This window comes from Neofelis nebulosa, chromosome 9 (assembly GCF_028018385.1).
Source record: "Neofelis nebulosa isolate mNeoNeb1 chromosome 9, mNeoNeb1.pri, whole genome shotgun sequence".
Taxonomy (NCBI): domain Eukaryota; kingdom Metazoa; phylum Chordata; class Mammalia; order Carnivora; family Felidae; genus Neofelis; species Neofelis nebulosa.
Genome location: NC_080790.1, coordinates 141,108,789 through 141,136,685, shown reverse-complemented (window position 1 = coordinate 141,136,685; position 27,897 = coordinate 141,108,789). Strand labels below are relative to the sequence as shown.

General features: G+C 56.6%; 1 protein-coding gene and 2 long non-coding RNA genes across 5 annotated transcripts; 1 reads left to right on the top strand and 2 right to left on the bottom strand.

Moving 5' to 3' along the window:
- Window positions 1–942: 942 nt before the first annotated feature.
- Window positions 943–6,926, bottom strand: LOC131486091 (uncharacterized). Its single transcript, XR_009249182.1, has 2 exons — window positions 6,144–6,926; window positions 943–1,407 (listed from the first exon to the last, which is right to left on the bottom strand). It is a non-coding gene; the product is annotated as an uncharacterized LOC131486091 (long non-coding RNA).
- On the bottom strand, window positions 3,626–4,816 carry LOC131486092 (uncharacterized). The gene is made up of 2 exons (XR_009249183.1): window positions 4,451–4,816; window positions 3,626–4,096 (listed from the first exon to the last, which is right to left on the bottom strand). It is a non-coding gene; the product is annotated as an uncharacterized LOC131486092 (long non-coding RNA).
- GMEB2 (glucocorticoid modulatory element binding protein 2) lies at window positions 5,229–27,897 on the top strand. 3 transcript variants are annotated; one of them, XM_058686237.1, is made up of 10 exons: window positions 5,229–5,348; window positions 11,788–11,974; window positions 15,412–15,509; window positions 16,003–16,133; window positions 20,800–20,903; window positions 23,272–23,429; window positions 25,570–25,641; window positions 25,886–26,023; window positions 26,243–26,365; window positions 27,002–27,897. In XM_058686237.1, exons 2-10 carry the CDS (start codon window positions 11,844–11,846, stop codon window positions 27,658–27,660), a joined length of 1,614 nt encoding a protein of 537 aa, XP_058542220.1. In that variant the 5' UTR covers window positions 5,229–5,348; window positions 11,788–11,843; the 3' UTR covers window positions 27,661–27,897. The 3 variants fall into 3 exon arrangements, with proteins under 3 accessions (XP_058542220.1, XP_058542221.1, XP_058542222.1); XM_058686238.1 differs by having other exon boundaries at window positions 5,230–5,348; window positions 16,006–16,133; XM_058686239.1 differs by lacking the exons at window positions 5,229–5,348; window positions 15,412–15,509; window positions 16,003–16,133 and adding an exon at window positions 7,491–8,095.

Below are 27,897 nucleotides of genomic sequence, written 5' to 3'. Positions count from 1 at the left end.
GCCTCTGCACCATCAGGCAGGCCCCCCGGCTCTCAGGGGGTGGGGCCTTCCCCCTGCGGCACAGGAGGGGTGGGGCTGTGGGGACCAGCCACCCAAGTAGACCCCACCGTCTCTTCCTCTCTGCCTCTCTTCCTCGCATGAGTAAACTGCTCTCGGCGCCCGGCTGCTTCATGGTTTCCTTGGCAACTCCGATGCCAGGATGCAGGGGCAGAAGTGTTTGGACTTTTACCTGAGTGGCTGGTGCTGTGATGAGCTTTGCTCTCCCCTGGGATTGGGAACCAGAGCTGGTGTTCTGCTGAACACTCAAAATCTTTGGCATCCCTTGGCTTGTACACGTGTCATGCCAGTCTCTGTGGCCACATGGCCATCTCCCCTTTGTGCGTGTCTCTATGGGACACGAGACGTTGGATTCGGGGTCCAGCCTAATACAATATGGCCTCGTTTTAACTAGCGACGACTGCAACAACGCTATTTCCAAGTAAGGTCACGCTCTGAGTTACTGGGAGTTGAGATGTCAACATATTTTGGGGAGGGACACAATTCAGCCGCAACCAGAAGTTGCAGACATATAATTCATAGCTTTATTTTTTTAAGGGTTTATCTGTTTTTAAGTATTTCTACACCCAACGTAGGGCTTAGACTCACAACCCTGAGATTAAGAGTCACGTGCTCCACCGACTGAGCCCGCCAGGTGCCCCAGTATAATTAACTTTAAGACATTCATGCATTTAGGGGCACCTGGGGGGCTCAGTCAGTTGAGCATCTGACTTTGGCTCAGGTCACGATCTCGCGGTTCGTGAGTTCGAGCCCCCGTGTCAGGCTCTGTGCTGACAGTTCGGAGCCTGGAGCCTGCTTCGGATTCTGTGTCTCCCTCTTTCTCTGCCCCTCCCCTGCTCATGCTCTCTCTCTGTCTCAAAAATAAATAAAAACACTAAAAAAAAAGACATTCATGCATTTATTTGTATATTCAGCATGAGTTCAGTAAGTGCTTACTGTGTGTGTGTGTGCCTCACTCTAGAGAATGGTGTTGACTTGAAAGCCTAGCCCCTGCCCTGGGAGAACTTCCGTGGTAGTAAGACTATGCACATAGGGTAAGTTATGATTTTTCAGGGCATTTTAAAACGTTTCTGATCTTCATAATGTCCACTATGAGGAAAACAAGGTAGGCATTATTGTATCACGTCAATGTTTTTTCTGGTTATACGTGTCGCATGTTCACTGCAAAAGTACAGAGAAAAAACCCTCAAGCCACCAAAACTGCTTTCCTGCAGACAGGACGTGCATCGTCAGCAGTGTTGAAGGTGACACACTTATAGCCTCTGGGAGCTGTGCTTCTGTGTCCTGTGGCTGCACCGCCGTACCGGGCTTTTGGGAAATTCTTTCCAACTTTTTGGTTTCATAAACTTTCTGTTAATGTAGATTGTGCAGATTCACAGTTACCATGTTAGAAATTAAAACTCAGAAATTAAAAAAAGAGCAATTCATCTGAAATGATCCACCCATTACATATTAACATAACATTTTGAGAAACAGTATTGTGCTGCAACTCTACCCAAGTAAAAAAAAATTAGTGAAAGTAATAATCTCACTTAAGGAAAGAAAGACCCTATTGGGGTGCGTGGAGGGCTCAGTTGGTTAAGCATCCGACTTTGGCTCAGGTCATGATCTCACAGCTCGTGGGTTTGAGCCTGCATAGGGCTCGGTGCTGACAGCTCGGAGCCTGGAGCCTGCTTCGGATTCTGTGTCTTCCTCTCTCTCTGACCCTCCCACACTCACGCTCTGTCTCTCTCTCTCTCAAAAACGAATAAACATTAAAAAAAATTTTAATTGCAAAATAAACCCCTTAATTTTAGAAGTTCCCTAAGATATAATGGAAAATGACAAAATAATGTAAAACAAAAGTGAAATAAAGCATAAAAGATGTAAAATAAAATCAAAGTGAAAAAACAACAGAAAAGACAAGGGCTCTAGGATATTGACTGGATCCTGAAAAATTACATTTGATTTTCGTGACCTGGTGAAAACATACAGTGATATTGTAGCACAAATATCTAACAATGTTTGCTTAAAAAAAAAAAAAAAACAAGGGCTCCTGGGTGGCTCAGTTGGTTAAGTGTCCGACTCTTGATTTCAGCTCAGGTCATAATCTCATAATCATGAGATCAAGCCCCGAGTTGGGCTCTGTGCTGACACCATGGAGCCTGCTTGGGATTTTCTCTCCCTCTCTCTCTCCACCGTCCCCCATGTACATTCGTGCACCAATAAAAAGTGTAAACAGCCACAACAAACAAATAAGTGACACTTTCTCAGGGGAAAAAAAATTAGTGAGAATGAAGCATATGAAAAAAATCTGGCCTCAGATCCGTGGTTGAAGGAAAATGTGTTATTAATAGACTGTTCTTTAATAGTAAACCAAAGCGTGATATGGGGCAGTTTCTTGTAGTTGGAGGCAATGTGAACTTTCCATACTCTTCTGTCAGCCCACTGCTCTTGAGTTTGCGTGGCCTCGTCCCCATGTGTGGTTCTGAAGCTCCCGGCCCATGAGCCACCTCCCCCCAGGCGCTCTTGCAGTGCTGGAGGGAAAGATCAGCTGATTGCCGGCAGCACTGGAGCCTGTCTTTGTCTTGCTTTCCTGTCTGGTCAGGAGCCGAAGGAAGCAGAGCCTGAGTAGGGGGTGGGGCATGGTGACCCCATAGCATTCTTGGGCCTGGATGACACCCATAGTGTCATGGCCTCCATGGGGTCCAGGCATCGTCAGAAGGTCTGAAGTCAGTGGCTTGCAAGACAGTGTGACTTGCCTTCCTCTGTAATAAATCGAGAGCAAAATCTCCCCTCCCCTTGGGAGCCTGCGGTGGGCTGGGAATCTCACATGGGTGTTCCTGGGGAGAAATCACCACCCCAACCCCCTGTCTACGCTGTTCTATTCTGCTCTCCTGTCGGCCAAGCAGAGCCCAGAGCTGCAAGTTCATTCTTTGGGAGACAAAAAGGTGAGCACAGGTCCCACTGCTGAGCCTGAGGGCCTATGGCAGGAACGATGAAGGTCACGCAGCAGCCCGAATGCAGAGACCAGAGACCAGGGATGCTGGGTGCCCCCGGACTCGGGCTGATGGCCACAGCACCAGGCAGCTGGTACAGGCACACTGTCACGTGCACGCTCTCTCCTGGACCACAGGAGCATGGTATCCGTCCGTCTCCAGCGCCCTTCTGAGCATTCTCCCTTTGACTTTATTGGCATTTATTTCAAGAACGTGAGGACAAAGAAGCTCAGATAAATGACAGACACACAGATTGCGCGTGTATTCTCATATTTACCAGATAATAAAACAACAGCACTCGCACAAACTGAATAGTTTAATCTTTAAAAGAAATTTTTTTTTTTTTTTTTTTTTTTTATTTATTTTTGGGACAGAGAGAGACAGAGCATGAATGGGGGAGGGGCAGAGAGAGAGGGAGACACAGAATCGGAAACAGGCTCCAGGCTCCGAGCCATCAGCCCAGAGCCTGACGCGGGGCTCGAACTCACGGACCGCGAGATCGTGACCTGGCTGAAGTCGGACGCTTAACCGACTGCGCCACCCAGGCGCCCCTAAAAGAAATTTTTTTTAATGTTTATTTATTTTTGAGAGAGAGAGAGTTCGCTCTCGCATGCAGGGGCGGGGGAGGGGCAGAAAGAGAGGGAGACAGAATCTGAAGCAGGCTCCAGGCTCTGAGCTGTCAGCACAGAGCCCGACGCGGAGGTTGAATTCACCACACATGAGATCATGACCTCAACCGAAGTCAGACGCTCAACCGGTTGAGCCACCCAGGTGCCCCTCAGTAGCATCATCTTAAAAAAAAATTTTTTTTTTCCGTCACTGGTTTAAGTACACTCTAAATTATTGAAGACAGAGTGAAACTGCCACTCTCCCAATTATAACATCACTGAAATGAAGTCTGTTTGAAAACCTCCAATTTGGGAAATGGTCTTCAGTGATCTTCCTACTGAAGACTGATCACGGGTTCATGCTTGGTTCCGAACAAGGCGTTTGTTTCCTGCCTTCCCTGTGCCCTCAGGGGGAGCACGCAGGGATGAGGGGGTGGGGTCCTCTGGCCGCTGCTAGCAATGAGAGAAATCAGTCACACCCACATCAGAAGAGTTCATGCTGTCCACCCTGTTCCCTGAGTGGGCGGCCAAAGACACGCTCTGGGTGCTGCACCCCGACTGCCCGGGGCAGGTAGGGAGCGCAGGCGGACCAAGGAACACGCGGGACACCGCACCGCTGCAGAGACTCCTCTGGCGTCCTCCGGCCAAGGGCAGAAAGCCTCCCAACTGCCCAGCTCTGGACGCAGCAGATGGAGCTAGATATCCACCGCTCTGAGGCCTCCCCCTGCGCCTCTCAGTCAAACAGCAAGGGTGGTTGTACCCGGCTCCCAAATCAGGGGTACCCCATAAAAACTGAGTAATGCTTACTATCTTCTTACGCTCTGGAAAACGCATGGGCCTTACCTGTAATTAAAAGTAATTAGAGTGAACGCGAGCAATTCTCAGAGCTCCCTAACCCTACATCTGCGTGTGTCTCTTGGCTCAGTGAAAGCTGAGGCCCCGAATTTTAATTAACTTAAATGTAAATGAGGGCGTGTCCAGTGGAGACAGGACAGTGCGGCTGGGGGGGTGGCAGTCAACAGAAGAACACTGTATGGCGCAGCGCGGACTCAGAAAGAATGTTGGAAGCCCCCTTTAAGGGTTACTATGAGAAAGAAAGCCTGGTAATTACAGGATTCCGACTAGACACGCGGGAGGACACAGACGCAAGCTGCTCTTCTGGAGCCCGCCTCCGGACAGGGAGCCTCTCACACGCTTGAGATGACAAGCGGACCTGCACCAGTTCCTGCCACCGTTCGTACACCTTCCCCCCCCCCCCCCCGCCCCCACTCTCCAAAAGGTCTTCCTACGGAATCTTCCCGCCCGGGAGACCCGGGACCACAGCTGTGTGGGCGGACCCCCGCAGGTGCGCCGGTGGGCGGGACCCGGCGAAGGTGCCGCCGCAGCCGCCCCGCGTCCCGCCTCTGCCACCCTCCGCCCGCCACCCGGCGCACGCGCGGCCGGCCCCGCCGGGCCTTATTTCTCGGTGCTGCACGCCTTCCCGCCGAGCGCCAAATAAGTCTCCGGGCCCGCCCCTGCCCTGCGTGCGCGGCCCCGCCGCCTGCGTCAACTAGGAAGCGCGCGCCCGGGCCGCCGCCGCCGCCGCCGCCGCCGCCGCCGAATCCCCAACAAGGAGCGGAGCCCGCGGCCGCCACCGCCGCCGCCCTCCTGACGCCGCCGCCGCCGCCCGTCCGCCGGCGCCCGCGCAGGCCCGGCCGCGGCCCAGGTAAGCGCCCGCGGCCCCCCCGCGGCGAGGCCTCTCGCTCCGCCGCGCGCCGCCGTCCAGTCAGGGGTCCCTGCGGAGCGTCAGGACGTTACGGCGGGGGGAGGGGAGCGGGGGAGGGGCGGCGGCGCGCGGCGGGCGTCACGGGCGTCACGGGCGTCACGGGCCCGCGTCAGGCGGCGTCGGCGGCGGCGTCCGCCTCCATCTTGCCGGAAGGCGACGGGCGGGCTGCTGGGGGGCGATGGGCATGGCCCTCGGGCTGGGCGCTGACAAACGCCCCCCCCCACCTCCGGTCCCCGTCCTGTGGGAGCTGTCTGGACGCCCCCCTTTCCCCCGGCCCGGTGGGAGCCGCGGCCACGCGGGCCCCCTCCCCGCCCGGTGGGCGCCGCGGCCACGCGGGCCCCCTCCGCGGCCAGCGTCGGTTGGGAGCCGTGTGGACTCGGTCCCCGCCCCGCCCCGTGGGCCGTGCCCGTGCGGGCCCATACTGTGTAGGTGGGGGACCAGAGCCAGTAACGACCTGTTAACAAAGTTGATTAACTTTGCAATTCACTTGGTTGACTTTTACACGGAGTCCAGGTTCTGTCCGCTAAAGCCTCAAATACAAGTGTCGGTTACATCAGTCTTGCTTTGACGTACAGAAAATTAATAGAGCTTAATTGATAAGCATAATTAATAGAGCTTGATGAATTGGGAGATAAGTATACGCCGGGGAAACCATTACCCCATCCTGTCCTCCGCCTCACGGAGTTCCCTCCCACCCTCTTATTTCGTGATGAGAACGTTTAACGCAAGATGTACCTCCTTGGCGAATTTTCCAGTACGTGGTCCGTGTTGACGGCGGGCACCGCGCTGTGCTGTAATGTCTGCACTTGCTGGTGCGCAGCCTGAACTGCTGCTGGCGTGCGTTCCCTCCGCCCGGCCCCTGCTCCCCTGAGTTTTCTGTAGATTCTCAGGGAAGCGGGGTCATGCGGTGTTTGTCCTGTGCCTGGCTTCCCTCACCCAGCGTGTTGGCCTCCAGGGTCATGCGTGTCGTCACTAGATTACATTCCGCCTACGTACACCACGTTTTCTTTACCCACTCGTCTCTCCGCGGCCCTTTGGTTGTTTCCACGACGCGGCCGCTGTGAATCGTGCTGCTGGGAACATGGGAATGCAGATTTCCCTGGGAGGCACTGATTTCATTTCCTTTGGATCTGTACCCAGACGTGGATTGTCCGGTCAGGTGGTGGTTTTTAGGAACCCCTGTACTGTTTTCCTCAGTAGCTGCACCGATGTACGTTCCCACCAACAGTGCCTGACGTCCTACTACAGCGTCTGTTGGTCTTAACGGTGAAATCCATGGATTAAATACAACTGGAACATAACAAGATGAACTAGGCAGCCTGCTTGTCCCGGAATTGTTTCTTCATAGGAAGTATCTTAACATTTTTGGTAAGAGGAGGCAGGGCGTCTGGGTGGCTCAGTTGGTTAAGCGTCCAACTCTTGATTTCGGCTCAGGCCATGATCTCACGGTTTGTGAGTTTGAGCCCTGCGTTGGGCTCCACACTGACAGCTCAGAGCCTGCTAGGGATTCTCTGACTCTTCTCTGTCTGCACACCCCCCCCCCCCCCCGCCTCAAAAAAACAAACATTTAAAAAAAGTTGGGGGAAGACATCCTGGAGGGGGGAGGAATTTGTATATATGCGTACAAGCACGGCAGAGTTTCTATGAATTTAGAACACTACAAAACTACATTCAAGTCTAGGATTTAAAATCACAACCCACTTCATGCCTGAACTGAGAAAGGGGGCCGCCGAGATGCCTTCTCAGAGCCGGAAGACAAATACGTGTGCAGGGGGCCGCACGCTGGCGTGTCTGGCACAGCCTGGCCGGGTAGGACGGGGACGCTGTGGTTGACGCTGGGGAGCTGTGGTCTGTGACTCCCTGAGGAGGGCAGGTGAGGCCCAGATGCTCCCAGAAAGGCAGGAAGGACCAGAGGGACCGCCTCCATGGAACAAGGCAGCTGAAAATCTGGATTTTTTTTATGTGAACCCCGTGAACTTTGACAAAGTCGGCAACTCATTAAGTTTGGAAACCCTGGGAGAATCCAGCTAATGGCACCCGAAGGCCACCACGTGTGACCTCAACTGTGTTCTTAGTGGTGTTTTTGTCAAAGGAAAACATTTGTGATCTTGCAGAAGACTCGGGAAGCCAGGTCTGAATCTGATGTCCTGATGAGACACTAACAGTTTTGTGTCGTTTTTATATATTTATGCTCAAGAATGCTATTTAAAAAAACGTTTCCTCGTATCTTACCTCACAATTAATTGGGGTCTGATTGACACTTCAGGAACCCAGGCCCTGGGAGTAGACCCGGGCTTCCGTCCCAAGTCCACCCGGTGCTAGGGGCTCCGAAGGTCACGCTCACCCGCTGGGGAGGTGCGGTTCCTGTGCTGGGGGCTCGATGACACCCTAGTGCCTGCTCGGTGTCTACCTCCCCGCGTCAAGGACTTGAGCCACATTCTGTGGAGTGACTTCCGGGCGTGTTGTTTTGGAAACTTGATACAGTTGCCACTGGAGAGGCAAGAGCTCAGTTTTGTGCGTTTATGCTGCTTAGTCCTCTGCAAAGTTTCGGAATTTGGGGGAGGACATGGGGTTTGGGGGAGGACACCGACGTGTAGATCGGATTCCTGCCTTTCTGCAGTTTCGGTTGAAGTGTGACTTTTGTGACCCCGTGGAGCTCTCCCAATGAAAGTAGAGGTCCTTGCTTGGTAAGATAGCTAAACCCTGAGAAATTAGCACCAAAGATCGATATTTTAAGTTCAGTTTTAATTAATTGATTAATTAATCAAAGATTTTATTTTATTTTATTTTTTTTTAATTTTTTTTTTCAACGTTTTTTATTTATTTTTGGGACAGAGAGAGACAGAGCATGAACGGGGGAGGGGCAGAGAGAGAGGGAGACACAGAATCGGAAACAGGCTCCAGGCTCCGAGCCATCGGCCCAGAGCCTGACGCGGGGCTCGAACTCACGGACCGCGAGATCGTGACCTGGCTGAAGTCGGACGCTCAAGCGACTGCGCCACCCAGGCGCCCCAAAGATTTTATTTTTTTAAGTAATCTCTGCACCCACCGCGGAGCTCGAACTCAAAACCTTGAGTTAGAGTCGTACGCGCTCCACCGACTGAGCCACCCAGGTGCCCCTTGAGTACAATTTTATTTATTTATTTAAAAAAAAATTTTTTTTTAAACGTTTATTTATTTTTTTTGAGACAGAGAGAGACAGAGCATGAACGGGGGAGGGTCAGAGAGAGAGGGAGACACAGAATGTGAAACAGGCTCCAGGCTCTGAGCTGTCCGCACAGAGCCCGACGCGGGGCTCGAACCCACAGACCGTGAGATCGTGACCTGAGCCGAAGTCGGACGCTTAACCGACTGAGCCACCCAGGAGCCCCCCTTGAGTACAGTTTTAAAGTAGACTTTTATTCATGTTTGTGTAAAAGATTTGGTTTCAAAGCTGAAATCTAGAACACAGAAGTTATATTTTAGAGATGGGGAGGAAGTCTGTTGGTGTCAATGAATTCATTGTGGCAGCTTTCCTGGCTAAAAGGCGTTGTGAAGACAGCCTTCAGGTCCCGTCCCTGGAGACCCTGCCCCAGGACCCCATGGCACAGCACATCGTCTCCCTCGGAGCCGTGCGTGTTTGACGAAGGGTGAACTTACACGGACACATCGGAATCAGGACCGCCGTGGTCTAGGGTTTACGTTAGGTTCACCTCGGTGTCGTACGTGCTGTGAGGTTTTGGCAAATGTATAACGTCATGTAGCCACCGATACAGCGATACAGCGTGTTTTCACTGCCCTCAAGTCCCCCGTGCGTCACCTTTAGCCCTCTCTCCCGCACACCTCTGGCAGCCGCTGATCTTTTCACTGTCTCCCCAGTGTGGCCCTCTCAGACTGGCTTCTTTGGCTTAGCAGTGTGCAGGAAGGTCCTGCGTGTCTTTGTGTGTCTTCATAGCTCGTTTGCTTTTACCTCCGAGTAATATTCTGTCGTTCGGAACATAAACCAAACCATCTGTTTCTCCGTTCACCTTTTGAAGGACTCGGTTTTTCACAGCGTGCTTCGAGCAGCATTTCCCTGCTTCAGGTGGGACGGAGAAGCCCCCTACCCCACCATCCCCTCGTGCGTGCTGCGTGTTACTTGTCATGCGCGTCGCAAGTCCCGCCAGACGGCGCGGAGTGTTTGCTTTCGAGCTGTCGTGTAAAGAACGTAGCGTAGTGTGTATTTCCCCAGATAGTCACCGTTTCCGTTGGTCTTTTCTCATTCTTGAAGTTACGGGATTTCTCTGTAGAATTTCCCTTCTGTCTGAAGAACGGCTCCTTTGGAGCAGGTCTCCTCGTGACCAATTCTCTTACGTTTCCTTCAGCTGAAAACGTCTCTGTTTTGCCTTTATTTCTGGAGGATCCTTTCACTCTGGTAGAACCCTGGCGGACAGCTCTCTGCCAGCACGGTGTACGCGCCCCTGCCCGCTGGCCCATGGCTTTCCGGGAGCGCCCTGTGGCCCCTTGGGTTGCTCTCGACAGGTCGTGCGTCCTTTTTTGCCCGGCTGCTTTTCAAACGTTCTTACTTTGTCTTTGGTTTTCAGCAGTTTGACTGCCATCTGGGCACGGATTTCTTCGACCTCATCCTGTCGGACATTTGCCGGGCTACTTGAACGCGCATGTTTAACCTTTCACTCAACTGGGGAAGCGGTCGGGTATTATTTCTTCACACCATTTTTCCAGCTTCACGCTGTTCTCTTCTTTCCTTCTGGGGCTTCCGTGCTGCAGATGCCCAGCTGTCTTCTACTCTTCCACGTTCCCTGGGCTCTGCTCCTTCTGTTTTTCCACCTTGTTCCTGTGGGCCAGCTTGGGTAGTTTCTGTTGAGCTCTGTTCATTTCATTGTTCTGCCTCCGTCTTCCCCTGTCTCTATTCTCATAGTGGGTCCATCCAGTGAGTTTTGTATTTCTGTTGTTATTATGTTTCTAATTCTCAGATCTCCATTTGGCTGTAACTCCTGTTCCTGTGCTGAGACTTCCTATCTTTCTGTTTGTTTCCAGAATATCTGGCTTCATTCCTGAAGCCTGGTGCACCAGCTGCTTTAAAGGCTCTGACGATTCATTTCAGACTGGGCTTTTTTGGATTATTTTTTTCTCTTGAGAATTGGCCAGACTTTCCTGTTTCTTTCTTTTCTTTCTTTCTTTTTTTTTTTTTACATTTATTTATTTTTGAGAGACAGAGAGAGACAGAACACAAGCGAGCAGGGGGCAGAGAGAGAGGGAGACACAGAATCTGAAGCAGGCTCCAGGCTCCGAGCCGTCAGCACAGAGCCCGACGTGGGGCTAGAAGTCACGAACTGTGAGACCATGACCTGAGCTGAAGTCTGATGCTTAACTGACTGAGCCAGCCAGGCGCCCCTCCTGCTTCTTTTTATGTCAGAAAATTTTGGATTGTATCCTGGACGCTCTGAGTCTTGTGTTGTGAGGCTCTGGGTCTTGTTTAACTCAGAGAGAATGTTACATTTCTGTAGCAGCAGGAAAGCGACCTGGTCAGGCTCAGGCTGCAGGTTGTGAGCTCCTTCTGTGGGCAGCGCCCTCACATCAGCTCTGTCTTCAGAGCCTGTGCTGTGCTCTTTGGAGCTGACGTGTAAGTCAGTTCTCGAAACCCTGGGTGTGCCACTTCGGGTCAGGCCCCCTCGCAGACAGGCACCCTTTCCACACCTCCCTACTCTGCACAGCCTCCCCGACACTCTGACCCCAGGGTCCCCTTCCTCCGACCAGAGACCTGTGGCTTTCGTGTGTCCTCAGTGCTGTGAAACCTCAGCACAGGGTCTGCCTTGGGCAAGCGTCAGCATGGGGGCAGGAGAGAAGTGGGGTCCCCCAGCCCTTGGACCAGTGTGCCTCTAGGCCCTCAGCGCTTTAGGAGCTGCTGGGCTACTCGCATCACAGTTTTAGCAGGGACTGGGGCTGGCCTGAAGGCAGAGCCTGTAGCAGCAAAAGTAATAATAAGAGCAAGGCTCTTCTCCCTTTTCTGTCTTGTGTGGGTTTCCCTTCCATTTCTGCAGACTGGAAATTGGACTTGTCTCCAGATACTTACTGTGCGCAGTTCTGGAATGCAGGCTGCCTCTGGACTGGGGCCGGGGGGACTCCCGTCCACAGGAGTCCACTTGGGTCCTGGTCTCCTGCCCTGGCCCCTGCTGTGTGACCATGGGGTTTTTGGGCCAACGCGTGCCAGCTCCCTGCATTCTGCTCAGGGATTGTAGCTGTGCTATTCCGTCTGCCCTGGAGGAGCCCTCTTGTTGTCATTTCTGTCCAAAACTAGTGGGCCCGGACCGAAGGGGGGCTCTTGGAGGTGCTGTGAGCTCCGCTGTGCAGACACAGAGACCACCTGAGACCCCGTGCCCTGCCTTGTGGTTTCCTCTAGGGCTTGGGACCCTGGCGAAGGACCGTGTCGGTCCCGGCGTCGTCTCCTGCTGAGCCATGGCAACCCCGGATGTGAGCGTCCACATGGAGGAGGTGGTGGTGGTGACGACGCCGGACACCGCGGTGGATGGCAGCGGCGTGGAGGAGGTGAAGACTGTGCTGGTGACGACCAACCTGGCTCCTCACGGGTGAGACAGGGCCTCTGTCCTTTGAGGGCCGCTCGGGCCCTGGTGGGTGCCTTGGGCATCACGTGAGGGCGGGGGCGTCTGGAGTTTCCCGGACTGACTTCTTCCAAACCGGACTCGCGTGTCAGTGTGAGTAGAGAGTTGGAGGAGAAACGGAGCCCTCACATCAGCCAGGAGGCAGAGACAGCGCTTTACCTTTGCCTTTTCCTCCTGCGTCAGCACGGTCACGTGGTTCTCGTTTCTGGAGACGCGTGGTCATGTGGCTTTCGAGAAGGTGGACAGTGGGAACAACTGGGAACTGTTTTTGCAAAATGAGGTTGAAGAGCCAGTGAGTTTCTTGACATACCACACGAAACTGTCTTTTCCTCCTCCTCTCTCATGGTAGATGTGCAAAGAGAGTAGCCATTGGCAAGAAAGTTCACGTCTGACTTGAGGGAGCTGCCTCGTGGGGCAGAATGGCTCCTGCCTGTGTGCCTTCTGTCACCCCTGCCCCCTCTGGAAGGGCTGACATACAGGAGCAGGTCACCCAGGGGTCGGGGGGGGACTGGTGGCCCCCTCGTGCTTCCTGCCAGAGGGACCCGGGCTGGGGAAGGCCTGCTGTCGGTGTCCGCTCTGCGGTGTGTGACCCGTTCAGACTGACGTCGGTGCCACGCTGCGGCAGGGGTGAGCTGTGGCCTTTTCCCTGCCCGACAGAACTTTTGAGAGGAAGGTTCTGGACCCAGGACCTGACCTGAGCGCCGACTCCCGTCGCTGGCACAGAGGATGCTTGTGTTTCCATTGCTTTGCACGGCCACCTTACGGACCGGGCCTGGAGACTCTTCCGGCCTCACTCGCGTAGCGTTGGGGCTGAAACCAGACTCGGCCTTTGTCACCCACCGTCCTGCAGATGGGATGGAGGGAGGGCCGGCTCTTGGTGGCTTGCTGGGTTCCATGTCCAGATACTCAGGGCTTCACCGACAGAGGGTATAACTGTGTCTGGAAGCGCAGGGCCTTCCTGTTGGATTTCCTGCCTATGTTCTCGCGTTTACTCTGGTCAGTGTTTATGTGGTCTGTGTCCCAGCTGCGGGCAGGCTGCACGCCTGTGTCCCAGGCGGTGAGGGCAGGTTTCCAGACAGCGACACCACCGCTTCTCGTCCACGTGCCCTGCAGTGACCTGCCCTCCCCAGCAGGAGGCGGCGCCCGAGCCCCCTCCCTTGGATTCAGGACGGCCTGTGTCAGGAGTGGACACTCACTTGGGGAAGGCTGAGCTGCCTCCCCCGGGGCAGGCGCCCTGGATGCTGTAAGGAGCCCTCACCCCCAGCCATTCTCGCCGAGGTGCTCTGGTCCAGGTCAAGCCTGGCTTCGTGTCCCCCCCACCCCCCCCACCCCCCCCATCCAGGGGCCCAGATGACCAAATGGTTGGTCATTTACGGAGGAAAGGAGGGGCCGCATGTGGCTTCTCCCTGGGGGAGGAAACCCCACACCCCAGCGGAGGCAGGTTTATCTCAAGGGACCTAAAGATATTTCTCTTCTTTTCCTGTGGCAAATTTTACCCTCTACCCTACTGCATGGAAGCCGAGATTTACCCTTGCTGTGTGTTTAGAAAAGGGTGGGGTGAAGGGCCAGTTAACTGCTTTGTGGGCCGGGTGTTTGGGGGAGAGCTTGGGAGTGCCCCTCGCTTAGGGAAGGCCGCTGGGCCTGCCACCCACCCGCCGCTCTGCCCTGGCAACGGGCACGTGGGCCATGCTGGAAAGAAGCGAGTAGCATTTTGTAGATAGCCAGCCATTCCCACGAACATTTGCTCTAAGTGAGGTGGACGTTTTTCAAATGAAATTTGAACGACAAACGCCAATGACTTTGCCAACTAAAGATTCCTGCCCACGGGGTGTGTGCGGTGGGCGGGCACAGAGCAGAGCACAGTTGGTCGTGGTGGGGGCCGGACGGCTGGGTTTCCCCAGGGTGGCCCCTGTGGGTGGCCTGCTGTATGTGCACGTGGCCTGCGGTGGGCCACCGCTCTGCGTGTGGCACGCCGAGCTCTCCGGGGCTGGCGCTTCCCTGCCTCCCTCTCCTTCCTCGCTCTCTCTGGGGGACGGTCCCGGTTCTCCTGTGTGGAGGGGCCTGCTCCCTGTTTGGATGTTGTCCTTCCTGCTTCCAGACTCTGGCTTGGAAAGACACTTGCCCTGAATTGGTGTGTCCTGGTAGGAGCGCCGGTGTCCCGTCCGTGTGATGCTTCACGTACGAGCCGCTCCTCGTAGGCCCCAGACCACGGACTCTGAGTCTACTCTTGTCAGCTCTCGTCCTGACCCGGTGGGAGGTGGAGTGAGGTCTCGGAGACGCAGAGTGGCTTTGACTGGGCGCCGTGGGCTGAAAGGGGAGTGGGGGCCCCAGCGTTGGCATGCTGCTCTCGGGGGGCCTGGCCGGGAACAGGTGCATGTGCAGAGAGGCGGGGAGAGGAGAGCGCAGGGGTGGCCGTCCGACCCTGTGTGAGGAAGGAGGGCTGGGGGCATTTGAGTCAGGAGTGTTGACTGAGACCGTGGTGGGGTGAGAGCGGCCACGTGGGTTCCGGGCCAGGGGAGGGCGCGGGCGTCCGGGAGCCGTTCCCGACGGGGCCGTGTGTGCGAGTCCACCTCTCCCCGTGGAGAAGGGTGTGCACCGCCCTGGAGGGGAGCCCCGTGCAGGCCCCCGGCTGGCTTCCCAGGCCCTGCTGTGCAGGTGGGCCTGGCTTGAGTATGCTGCACGCATACCCCTCGGGTCGGGGTCTCTGCTCCAGCTCGTGGCCTGTTTTCCTCGGATGCCGTCGTGGCAATCTGAGGGTTCCTTAGATAACAGCAGGAAACAAGCTGTCTGTCCTTGCGTCCTTTCCCCTGGTTCTCTCTGTAAAAAAAAAAAATTGTTCGTGGTGTTTCCCCCCTCCTCCCCACAAAAAGTTTTTATCTGCATTTTTTAAAGGGAAACTTACCTTCCCTTTTATTCCTGGGGTTTTGTATTTGAGAAAATCCTTCACCGCTTTCAAACCGTTTAATTCCTTTTCTTCTGCGTTTAACGCTCCTGTGGTTTGCACTTACTCGTGCATTTTGATCTGCACGCAAGTTGTGTGGTGGAACGTGAGGGCAGCTGTGGGCCATCCTTTTTTCTTTCTTTCTCCCGCGTTTCTTGACAGTTTCTGTAACCGCGTGAAGTCATTAGAATAGAAATAAACAGCTTTATTAAAGAAAGAAGAGGAGATTTAAAATTCCCACTTAGGTGTTATTGCCTCCACAGATGTGCCCTGCCGGTGGCCCCGGGGACACTCGGGGAAATGCCCGCTTGGGGCAGCAGCACAGTGACCGTCACCGCAGGGTCCCTGACCGGTACAGCCACTGCTGAGACCCTGCGGCGCCTCAGGGAAGGGGCGGCGTGCCGGCAGACGGTGCGCCAGGCACGCTGTCTTTGGGGCCAGCTGACGTGTCCCTCCCTCCTAGGGGCGACCTGGCAGAAGACAGTATGGAGACGGAAAATGCAGCGGCAGCTGCCGCGGCCGCGTTCACAGCATCCTCGCAGCTCAAGGAGGCCGTGTTAGGTAGGGAGCCTGCCTTCCCGCCTCTGTGCCCGCAGACGGGTCAGGAGAGGGTTTGCCCGACGACAGTCCTCTGATCGTGAGGGGCCCTCCTGCCTGAGAGTCCTCCCAGCCGTGGGGGGCGGAGGCCCCTGCCGTTGTGACCGGCAGCAAATAGCCAAAGGCCTCAGAAGTCTTCAGAACGGAATCAGTTTCTCTAGAACGATTCCAAGTAAAGCTTGATTTTATTTCCTTAAGTGGCTCTTCAGTTGAACCACACTCGAACATGATTATCTTCACGTTACTATCATAAAATCGCTTTTTGTGACTTTGCCTGAAACTCTAACCCTGGAGGGACTGATGAGTGATGTCGCTGCCCACCTGGGCCTGTCGCAGTCCCCCCCGGACCTTAATGTCTGGTGTTTGTGTGGCGGCTGTTGTGCTTTTGCAGGAGGTACTTTGGAGAGGTTGTAACTGATTTTGTCTTTCCCCTTTCCCTGTCGATGCACCTTGTGAGAAGTGAAGGTGGCTGAAGAGGAGGAGGGCCTGGAGGCTGAAATCGTGTACCCCATTACCTGCGGGGACAGCAGGGCCAACCTGATCTGGAGGAAGTTTGTGTGTCCGGGCATCAATGTGAAGTGTGTTCAGGTGAGGCTCCGACGTAGCCAGGACGCAGACACGTGTGCCAGGCTGCAGGGGAGGGAGGCCCTCGCGGCACAGCAGCCTTGAAGCAAACAAAGGAAGACCCCGCTGGGGTTGGAGGGGCGGGGGCGTGACCCGTGCCGTGTGTGGCGCAGAAGGCGGCGGTCCCATATGCTCAGGAGAACAGAGGAGCAGGCATAAGCCCTCAAGGACAGACAGGATTGTTGCTGCGGTCATAGGGGAAACCACCAGGAGGTACTGACTCCTTGTTTCTGTAGCGCAGCCATGGGAAGAGGCTGGGGAAGTGGCCGTGCTCACGCTGGGGGCGCCACAGTCGCCGAGGGGGGAGCTGTCTTATTGGCAGGTTGAATGAGGTGTGTGCTAAAGCGTCTTCCAGATGCTTCCTCAAGCTGGCACAAATGGATGGAATACTCCAGCCGAGGCACTGAGTAAAAGTGGGGCTGTGGAGGGAGGCAGAGCGTCACTCCAGCTTCAGCCTGCAGAGCCTTGGCCTCACACTAACCGCCTCCACCCTGTAGGGCCCAGTGCTCCCCTCAGCTCTGTGGGTGGGGGGCAGGGATTGTCCCCTGGAATACTGTTACTTTTCAGGGGTTCTCCCCTCGGTGTTGGGGCAAACCACTAATAACATGCCCCCGGCCCCCCTCTGTCCCTGGGACAGGGACCTCCTGCCCCCCATCTTAGCACTGAGGGAAAGAGGGACCCTCTTGAGGAGCATTCACATTAGGACCATGCGGTCTAAAAATTGTAAGCGACTGGCAGCTCCCCCAGGAATCATACAGAAGCAAATGAAAACTCCCTTTTGGAATTTGGAAAAACTTGTCTTTATTGGAGGTTTTGAGTAATTTCAGCGAAGTCTCTGGGGAGGAACAGCTCGCTGAAACAAGTGAAACTGAGTTTGCAGGGAGACAAGCACCCAAGCGAGCATGCCCAGAGACCATGGACAGGCCGGGACCCACAGACACTTCGGGTGTCGGAATTTTGAGACATGGAACATTAAATGAGGTTTAATTTATCTCAAGAAATGGAAGAGAGGCTCGGACATGAGAAAAGCATCAATGTACTTAGAAAAACAAACTAGGAATGAAACAAAATAGAAACTTTAGTGGGTAGCTTTTGCAGCAGATTAGACACAGTTGAAGAGATAATTCGTGAACTGGAAGGTAGGAGTAAGGAAGTTATCCAGAATACAATCCAGATAAATAAAGAGGGAATAGAGTCTCAAGAAAAGTTGATACATCGGTTGAATTCTGGAAGGCGAGAAGAAGGGTCTGAGAGCTTTCACGATAGAAGAAAGATCGCAGTCCACAGTCCAAGAGATTTAACAGATCCCACACTAAATGAATACAAAAAAACAACCAAATTTCAAACAGCTGTGGATGCCAACTCAAAGGCCTGGCTCCATCTGGGACAATTTAACAGCGAGATAATTAATGATGGTCTGAATTATAACTCAAGATAAGAGTCTGTAAGTCTGTATTTATTGCAGTATGTTTTATGGTGTTTATGTCAGATAAATAGAAGTGAAGCCCTCGTGTTGGGATGCCTGCTAACAGACGTGGAAATGGATGGAGCCTCAGCCCCAAGACTGTCTGCCCAGACTGGCTGCTGAGAGCCGGTTAGGGTGTTTGCCAGTCTCAGGATAGCCCCCATCAATTGGGTGCTCACTGTAGAGGAAAAATAGCAACTCTGCACGGGAAGCCTGGCAGGTGGCTCATTCACCAAGTGAGGGGACCTCCGTCACAGGGCTCCTGATCGAATGGGCAGTAATTCTCTGGTATTCCCACCAGAAATCCATAACTTGGATCTACTCATGAATAGACATGAGGGACAGACAGTCCACAAAAAATTCATGTATGTACTTCAGAAATGTCGAGGGCAGGAAGATGAAGGCAGGCTGTTCAGGGAGCAGGTGTGGTGTGATGTCTGGGCAGGGTGGTGCCTTGGGATAAATTGCTACAAAGGCTGTTACTGGGGCAGTTCGTGAACTCTGCGTGTTGCCTGTTGGTTGGATTACAAGTGTGTGTTTGTGTGTGTACGGTTTTTAATGTTTATTTATTTATTTATTTAACGTTTATTTATTTTTGAGACAGAGAGAGACAGAGCATGAATGGGGGAGGGTCAGAGAGAGAGGGAGACACAGAATCTGAAACAGGATCCAGGCTCTGAGCTGTCAGCACAGAGCCCGACGCGGGGCTCGAACTCACGGACCGCGAGATCATGACCGGAGCCAAAGTCGGATGCTTAACCGACTGAGCCACCCAGGCGCCCCTTAATGTTTATTTTTAAAGAGAGAGAGTGTGTACGCATGAATAGGGGAGGGGCAGGGAGAGAGGGAGAGAGAGAGCATCCCAAGCAGTCTCCGAGCTGTCAGCACAGAGTCCAGCTCGGGGCTTGAACCCACAAACTGTGAGATCATGACCTGAGCCACAACGAGAGCCGGACGCTTAACCGACCAAGCCACCCAGTTAGATACTAAATATTAGTGGCAATTTCCTGATCTGGGGAGTGGTGCTTCCCTAGCAGAACCTTTTTTCTTAGGAAATAGATGCAGAACTCAGAACAAGGACCTGAGCCGACAGTTCCCCCCGCCGACAGTGTGGAGGGGAGTGGACAAGAAGCAGGGGCAGAAAGGTCAGGTGGGGGGGTTGGGGAACCTGGGAGGAGCAGACGCACATTCTTCATGCTAGTTTTCCGTTTACTCTGTAAGTTCAAAATAATAGCAAAATAAGTTAGAAACCAAAACCTGTTTAGCACAGATAGCATCGTAATGGAACTGCAGACTGAGACACAGAGAAGACCCCGGAAGAGCCTAGAGCAGACGGTTACTCAGGAGCAAGAGTCTGCTGGCGGCTGAGCTCCTGGAAGTCCCCAGAGTGGCCGGAGGGCGGTGGCACTGCGTCCTGCGTGAGGGAGAAGAGCTGCGCACGGCGGAATCATCTTTAAAAACTGGAGGGGACGAAACGTCTGTTTGCGCTGAGATTGCGTTTGCCACGAGCGAGGCTTCACTGAAGGGTGTCCTGGGAAGTGTGCTTCAGGCAGAAGGAAAGCGACTCCACGTAGGGGTCCTTAGGTGCGAGAGGGTGTGACGAGTGAAGGAAGTAGAGACGTGTGGGTGATCCGAGCACAAGCGTGTCTCCTGCTCTGACGACATGTTGCAGGAAGACCGAAAACAGAGAAAACATGGCTACCTGGCAGTGGGGCCAGCGGGCTCCTGACTCTGACAGCGCAGGTGGGCGCAGCACCCACCCTAAGAGTGGCGTGCGATCTGCCAACTGGCGGACAAAACTCGGGAAGCCTGCCAGTGCCGGTCAGCCCAGACGGTGGCAGGAGAGGAGCAAAGGCAGCGTGTGGAGGCGAGAGTGGAGGAAAGGCGAGACCCGGGAGAGGTGGACCGGTGGGTGAGGCCAGGGTGGGCCAGAGACCGTGGCCCCAGATGGCATCGTGTGGGGTGGTGGAGGGGGCAGTGGTGTCCCACCTGGGGAGAGGGCAGAGCTGATGTCAGGCCTGGGGGGAGGGGAGAGAGGGCATCACGCCTGATGGAGGGGCAGAGCTGATGTCACGCCTGGGGGAGGAGGGAGAGGGCATCACGCCTGGTAGGGGGACAGAGGTGGTGTCTTGTCCAGGGGGTGGGAGGCGTCGGGCAGAGGCTCGGCCCAGCCCAGCGTGGGCTTCCTGCCGGCTTGGGCAGCGGCCGAGAGGTATTCTGACTCTGCTGCCTGGGCTCGCAGACCATCTCCCCGACCGGCTGGGTGAGGGGCCGAGTGGCTTCCTGGACTCGGTGGAAGGAAGTGTGCAGATGCTCCGGAAGTTCCCTCCCATCGGCAGGGGGCCCCAGGCGGCTTGCACTGGCCGTGACCCCAGTCTGCCCTGAGTCTGCCGGAGATGCTCAGTGCTCTGTGCTCCCAGCAGGATGCGCAGGCTGCTCCCGGCCAGGCCTGAGCCCAGACAGCAGCGGAGGCCCAGCAGCACCTCCGTTTCCACCTCTGCCGACACCCGGTGACCCCCCCTCTCTCCTGCCTGCTTGTTTCCTGAGTAAATGCAGTTTTATTCTGATTTTTTTGGTTCCAAGAATTGCTTGCTTAACAAGATTGAATAAGATATTTTAGCTTTTCAGGCCACCTGAGCTCCAACCCTGGGTGACACTGGCCCCAGAACCCTGACATTGAAGTGGATGTGTGTGCACCAGTGTGAGGGGACATGTGCTCCAGGAGGAGGGTGGGCCGGGGTGGGATGAGGGCAACAGTTCACACCTCCCCCTGCACCCCGTCTTGTATCATTTTCGTGTCACGTGTGTATACATTATTACTGGAATAAATCACACACAAGTGGGTTTGCTGAGTCCCATCCGGAAGGGACTGCCTTTCTGAGCTCTCCTTTGAGGGCCCAGGCCCCCAGCTTCCTCCCCAGGCTCGGGGGCAGCTGGAGGCCAGCTCCCCGCCCCAGCCCCTGAATTGTTCTTTCCCCGCCGGATCGAGATCGCGGCTGGTTGAAACCTAAGTGTCAGATGGAGAGCAAGCCAGCGGCTATGGGAGCCACACCACAGCCCTGTCCTCCTGTGCCCGTTGCGGCTGGGCTGTGGCAAAGGGTCGGGCCGGAGAGGTGGGCCACCCCAGGTCGTCCTGACCCTGCTCTGCTGCGCTTCCCTCCACAGTATGACGAGCACGTGATCAGCCCAAAGGAGTTTGTGCACCTGGCTGGCAAGTCCACACTGAAGGACTGGAAGAGGGCCATCCGGATGAACGGCATCATGCTCAGGTGAGGGCCTGCATGGGGCCAGAGCGCAAACCCGCCAGCTGTCTTTCCGTTGTTCTTTTGCTGGTTTTTGAGCTTTTTTTTTTTTTTTAAAGTCTATTCATTTTGAGAGAGAGAGAGAGAGAGAGAGAGGGGAAGAGAGAAACAGACTCTGTGCCGTTAGCTCAGAGCCCGACACAGGGCTTGAACTCACAAACCCTGAGATCATGACCTGAGCTGAAATCAGGAGTCAGATGCTTAACCGACTGAGCTACCTGGGTGCCCTGGGTTTTGAGCTTTTTAAGCTGAGGCACATTGTAAACAGGATGAGACCCGGCGGTGCCCAGGGACAGCACCGGCCCAATCCCTGCCTGCACGTGGCTTTCAGGCCTGTGGGTTTGTTGTGTCAGTTTGCTGTCCCCGCACCGCCTCCCTGTGTGCTGCCATGACAGAGGAGGTACTCCTGTGTCTCTGGGCACGCTTGATCAGGGGCCTGTGTCTCTGACCCGTGGTTCATGTCCATCTGGCCGATCGTCCCTTGCTGGCATGGCCGGCCTGCCTCCAGGGATCCCGTCTAGACCACACCTGAGTTCGGGGGCCACGTGTCGGTCTTCGTGTAGCTCCCTGACCTTTCCTGTCATTGGATGAGGTTGTGCTGGGTTGGCACCCGTGCCTGCCTATCGATGGCGGTGTGCTCTTGGTCAGGTCTCCCTTGCTCCTAGACCTCCTTTTCCCTTTAGGGTTAATCAGGAATCTGGAGGAGGGTTTGGGCTGGCTCTCCACTCCTTCAGTGACATCGAGTCCCAGAAAGGAGAGGATTGGAGTTTGTGCCTCAGTCCCCCAAGGGGCCTTTTGCTCGTTTGTGTGGGCCAGTTCTCAGGCAGCTGCGAGGCCAGCGCCCGCTCTGCCGGCCACCCTGGGTGTGTGTGACCCGTCCCCAATGGACTTCTGTCCCCTGCCTGTCACCATGAAACAGGAATGGTGGTGCCCCTTCTCAGAACCCTGAGGACAGAGTCTAGGCTGTAAGTTTGTCCCCCAAGAATGTAGATCCCCAGTATTCGTGTTTCCTATTTCCTGCTTGGGCGGTAACAAACTCACCCCGCCTGATGGGGCCAAGGCCGCCTCTGCTGGCTGTTCCCACCCCCACCTGTGCTCGCCACACAGCCCCTCCTGTCTGGGGGCCGCTGCTGTCTGGGACAGTGTCTGGGATAGCTGGACTGGGTCACTCTGCTGCTGAAGGGGCTGCTCGCCTTCACGTGTTTACTCTCGGGGAGAAGCTGTGTCAGCTGTGTTTGCTGCCATGGGACTGCCTGTAGCCTCTGCTGAGTCCTGGACCGCCGCCCTGTTCAGTCTGCCCTGGAACCACCGTCCGGGCGGCCAGAGGCCCAGTGGGCCTGCCGCTTCGCACCCTTGCACTTGGCCCCGCGTCCCTTCCTTCAGCGCTCATGACTCTCCTCTACACCCTGTCCATTGAGCGAGCCCCTGACTTTCTAGAAAGCATCTCGGTGGCCCAGCTGTGAGAAGGCCACGGGCTATTTCCTTGGAAGAGGCCCCGGGGGGAGGTGCGCCCTGGGTCATCTGCAAGCCTTGAAGTCAGGCACGCTGTCAAAGGCCCAGCAGTGCAGAGGTCCCGTGGAGACACCTCACCCTCTCACAGGTTGAGGCGGGTGAGTCGAGACATCTCCAAACTTAAACCCAGGCCCTTCAGAGAGGCCGTAGTAAGGGCCTCCCTGGGACGGCTGTCCCTGGCAGGTGGGGGACATGCTGTGCTCTCCTGAGAAAACCGAGGCTGGGGAGGGAGCTGCCTCGAGTGCGCAGCGAGAAGCCAGAGGTGCTCGCGCCGCCCTGCCCTGTTGTGTGTGCACGGGGCCGGGCTGCTCCTGAGCATCTCTTCTGCCTCACGGTCACCTTGTGGGTGCACTGTCAGCACTTTTGGTAGCCGTGGGTGCTGCCCCGGGGCCAGTGGGCAGCGGAACATCCCTGGAGGGCCCAGCCTCACCCTGCTTGAGTGGGCATCTCCGGGATGCCTGCCTGCGGGGCCCTCCTCTCTCTTCCTGGGCACCAGGCAGCAGGGTGGCGGTCCCCACGGACCTTCCACTTCTGCGGCAGGCAGTCCCCACGCTGGCTAACAGAATTTTGGCTGGAGGGTGTCGGAGAGGCCTGTCTGGAGCCTCAGTGGCGCCTACCGCCCACCTGGTGGGGGCGTGTCCTCAGTTGGCCAGTTTACCTGCCCCTCCTGGGACCTGCCCCCAGGCCGAGCTTTCGCTTCCTTGCCTCCAGGACCTGAGGACACTTGAGCCGGGTCAAGGGACATCAGTGAGGTCCCCTTCGGGTCCAGCCGCACACTTGGAGCCCTGGCCGCGTCCTCAGTCTCTGGTCTCCTTTGCCACAGGAAGATCATGGACTCCGGGGAGCTGGACTTCTATCAGCACGACAAGGTCTGCTCCAACACCTGCCGCAGCACCAAGATCGACCTCTCGGGCGCCCGTGTGTCACTGAGCAGCCCCACCTCCGCCGAGTACATTCCACTCACACCCGCCACAGCCGATGGTACGCACTGGCACAGAGGCTTTGTTCTGTTCTTTCTCTTTTTTATGTTTGACTTTGGAGAAAGAACGAGCAGGGGAGGGGCAGAGACAGAGGGAGAGCGAACCCCAGGCAGGCTCTGTGCTGTCCATGCAGCCTGATGCGGGGCTCTAGCTCATGAACTGCGAGATCGTAACCTCAGCCAAAACCAAGAGTCAGACGCTCAACCTACTGGGCCAGCCAGGTGCCCCTCAGAGGCTTTGTTCTTGCCGGCGATTTGATCCAGTCCCACTCCGGCCGTCCCACGGAGGTGGGCCTCTGCACACCCACTCCTGGGCAGGGCAGCCTGGCCTTCCCCTCCCCAGCTCGGCTAGTCCCTCCGGGCCCACACTGTCAGCACTGCCCCCTTCCTCCCTGAGAGAGGCTAGCTGAGTTGCCCTTTTCGTTGACAAGATTCAGGTACTTTTTCTTGTTCAGTCATCTTCATTATAAAATACGATAACTCACTTGTGGAAAAGCCTGTGAAGTACAGTAGCACAGGTGTCCAGTGCCCGTCACCAGCCCCAACCGGTTCAGGGGTGCTCCCACGTGGCCGGCCCAGCCTCCCGCCTCACCCCCCGGGGCTGCACAGCCCGTAGCCTCTGGCACTCTGCTCACGTGCGTGTTTCCTGCAACTTGGGTCTTGACTGATGTGTTCGTGACCTTCCACGTTGACGCCCGCAGCTGTGCCCTGTGGATGGACTAAGTATTCGCTGGAGGCCTTCTAGCTGTTGGGAAGAAATTGTTTTTAATGCTGAAGTTAGAGTGAATTAGGTCCCTAGTCCCCTGTGCTGTGGCCTGGTGATAATTGCCTGGGGTTGCCCTTCCAGTGAGGTCACCTGCCTTGTCCCTACCTTGTCTCTCTACGGGGCCGGGCTGTGTGTGCTGCCATGTGGCCAGGGGCCGTCCTCGTCGCTAGACAAGACGGTGGCCCATTGAGGGATGTTGGGAGGACGGTGGGAGAGGCCCGGGGCAATGGTGAGGCTGTTGTTGACTCCCGATGGGCTGGCCAGACTGCAGAGTCCTTCCTGGCAGCTCCAGGAACACGTCGGTGCTGGTGGTCAGAGGCTCCAGTGGCTCCAGTTTGCAATGATGTGGGGCCTCGGGTCTTCAGCTTTTTTCTGGGCACAGCCCCAGGCTGGGCCCGGTCTGGCTTCTCGGATAGCACAGTGCAGCGTGGGGATGGCCTGAGTCCCAGCCCAGCCCTCTCCCCACTGCTGGTGGGCCAGTAGCTCTCATGAGAATAGGGCTGCTACGAGGTGGTGGGGTTGTGGGTCCAGACGGTCTGCTCTGCCTCATGAAAGTCAGCCAGGGTGAGTGATCTCGTCTCCAGGAAAGGACCAGGCTCTGAGCGCTCCAGGCAAAACCACAGTGTCCCGGGCAGGCAACGTCGGGTTTAGTTAAGATTTAGCTCTTTGAACCCTGTCATCGCGTGATGGTTGGGACAGGCCCGTCTGTTGCTCTTGGTGACTCACCCACGTGGTGGTTTGTTCAGCCTGAGCCAGCGGTGTGATTAGTCAAAGATTGTGTATCATCCAGACTGTGGAAAAGATCCATTTATGCCCCAAATTATTCTAAGCATGTGATATTCCTTAGCGGGACATCTTTGTTGGTCGTCGAAGAGGCCTGCGTGAGGCTGGGGAGCTGACGCAGCCTCGGCCTTAGGCCACAGGTCTGTGTGAAGCCAGGCCTCTGTCACAGGCAGCCCCACGCAGCCAAGCGCCAGCTGTGTGAGTAGCTGTGCGGGCCCCAGAACCGAACCAGAGGGTGCGCCAGTGTGGGCGGCGCGGGTCCCTCTCAAAGTCCCACGTCTCCTGACCCAGGGAGGTGCAGGGCCGTGTCGAGGGCCTTGGGGGTGCTGGTAAGGGCGTCAATGCCGCCAGAAGAGCAGAATGTGGGCAGTCGCGGAAGCTGGCGATGGGGTCAGGGAGGCTTACTTAGCTCTTTCTTGGTCGTGTGCGTTTGGAGACATCCGCGATTAAGAAGTTTAACAGGCAGGTACACGTGTTTGCGGATTCTGTGAAAATCGGTGCGAGGGGGAGATTCAGAGCTGGCGTTTCGATGGCGGGTTGGGAGGGCCTGTCGTTGTCAGGCAAGGCTCACTGTGGCTCCGTCTGGGTTGCAGTGAACGGGTCTCCCGCTACCATCACCATAGAGACCTGTGAGGACCCCGGTGACTGGACCACGGCCATCGCAGGTACGGGTCCTGCTCGGCAGGCGGGCTCCTGGTGGGTGGCAGTGTGGGGGCGGCGGCGCATGCAGGGCAGCCCTGGGAGGGGTGCAGGCGGGCTGGAGGGCCTCCTGGAGGAGGTGCCGGTGTGGAGCTCAGAGCACTGCCTGCAGGGCCTCGGCCCCTGATCCACAGCTCTCTGCCCCTGCTTGTGGTTAGAGGCCCGCAGGGGCTGCTCTGTGCATTCTTCTGAGCCCTCCGCCCCCCACAGATGACACATTTTCCTTCTGGCGAGGGCTCAAGGATGCTGGTCTGCTGGATGAGGTCATCCATGAGTTCCACCAGGAGCTGATGGAGACCATGAAGGGCCTGCAGCAGCGGGTCCAGGACCCTCCCCTGCAGCTCCGAGGTAAGGGGCTTGTGTCTGCCTGGCATCTTCCACTCTGCGGGGGTGGGGGGAGGGCAGTGCTTGGTGGCCTCAGGGTGCCAGATATGCAGCCTGCCCCCGCTTCACCGTGGTTGGGCATCTGGTGGCGGAAGAGGGCCGTGTGTGGGACGCCGTGTGTCCCTGGGACTCCTCTGTCGGGCCAGGCCCCGTTCTCAGCGTGTGCTCGCCCTGCCCTTTAAGATGCCGTCCTCCTCAACAACATCGTGCAGAACTTCGGCATGCTGGACCTGGTGAAGAAGGTGCTGGCCAGCCACAAGTGCCAGATGGACCGCTCCCGGGAGCAGTACGCCCGGGACCTGGCAGGTGCGTCCCGTGGCCGCGCGGCCATCCGTAGCCCCAGATAGGGACTGTGGGAGAGCCCGAGAGCCTGAGGCAGAGCCGGGGAGTCGGGAAAGACCAGCAGAGCCTCGCGCTGTCATGCAGGGAAGCTGTGACGCGGGGCCGGAGCGTGTGGAATTCAACACACGGCTATTTACGGGGAGAACTAGGCAGGGGGGCGGTGATTAAGAGTCACCTCTGACATTTGTGCCTGTCTTTCCGGGTCTCCCTCGGCGTCTACACTTGGGGAGCTTATGTGTGGGTGTTGACCTGCTTTTTATCCTACCATGTCACAAGACCTTTCGCGCAGAGATTAAGAAGTTTGGAGGGTTAGGATGGGGAAGGTCTGTCCCCTCGTCCGGCAGCTCGGAGGGGCAGTCAGTGGAGGCCCCACAGAGAATGTCACTGTGGGAGGCGGGGTGGGGTGGGGCAGGGACAGAGCATCACTGTGGTGTCCGCACAGGCCCCTGGTCAGGGTGTGTGTGGTCTGACACTCTGTTCCCTCCCTGTCCCTGCTCTGTGTACCGTGTCCCTGCAGTGATGCTCCCATCCCCCCGTTAGGCTTGCCGGCCCCCCCCCCCCCCATCCCCACGGTGACGCTCTGTCCCTGTCCTCCCGCAGCCCTGGAACAGCAGTGTGATGAGCACCGACGTCGAGCCAAGGAACTCAAGCACAAATCTCAGCACCTCAGCAACGTGCTTATGACACTCACGCCCGTCTCCCTGCCGCCCCCCGCGAAGCGGCCGCGGCTCGCGAGGGCCACGTCCGGGCCGGCCGCCATCGCCTCGCAGGTGCTCACCCAGTCTGCCCAGATCGCCCTCAGCCCCGGCGTGCCAGTCTCCCAGCTGACCGGCGTGCCGCTCGGCAAAGTAGTGTCCGCCTTGCCGTCCCCTGCGCTGGGCAAGGGGCCCACGCAGGCTGCTCCCGCCGGCTCGCCAGCCTCGCCGCTGCTCGGGGGCTACACGGTGCTGGCCTCGTCGGGTGCCACCTTCCCCAGCACGGTGGAGATCCACCCGGACGCGTCCAGCCTCACGGTCCTGAGCACGGCCGCCATGCAGGACGGCAGCACTGTGGTCAAGGTGGTGAGCCCCCTACAGCTGCTCACCCTGCCCGGCCTGGGCCCCACCCTGCAGAACGTGGCCCAGGTGTCGCCCGGGGGCAGCACCATCGTGACAGTGCCCACAGGGGCCGTCGAGAGCGCCGTGGCCGCCTCAGGCCCCGAGGAGCACACTGCCACCATTGAGGTGGCCGCCATGGCGGAAGGCCGTGAGCACAAGTAGACGTGGGTGGAGGACGAGGCCCGCCGTGGGCACAGGGCCGGCCGCCTCTCCTCAGGCCGCGGCCGGGCGGGAGCACGGTGCCGGCGCCCTGCGGGCCACGTTGGGCTGAACCAAAGAGAGGAAACACCAAAACAGACGGCGAGAAAAAGGGATCGAACACAACAGACCTGTGCGGTCAGCCCTCCACTCGGAGCCTCCTCCCCCTTCTTTCTTGGGAAATACATTTTTCCATCTGTT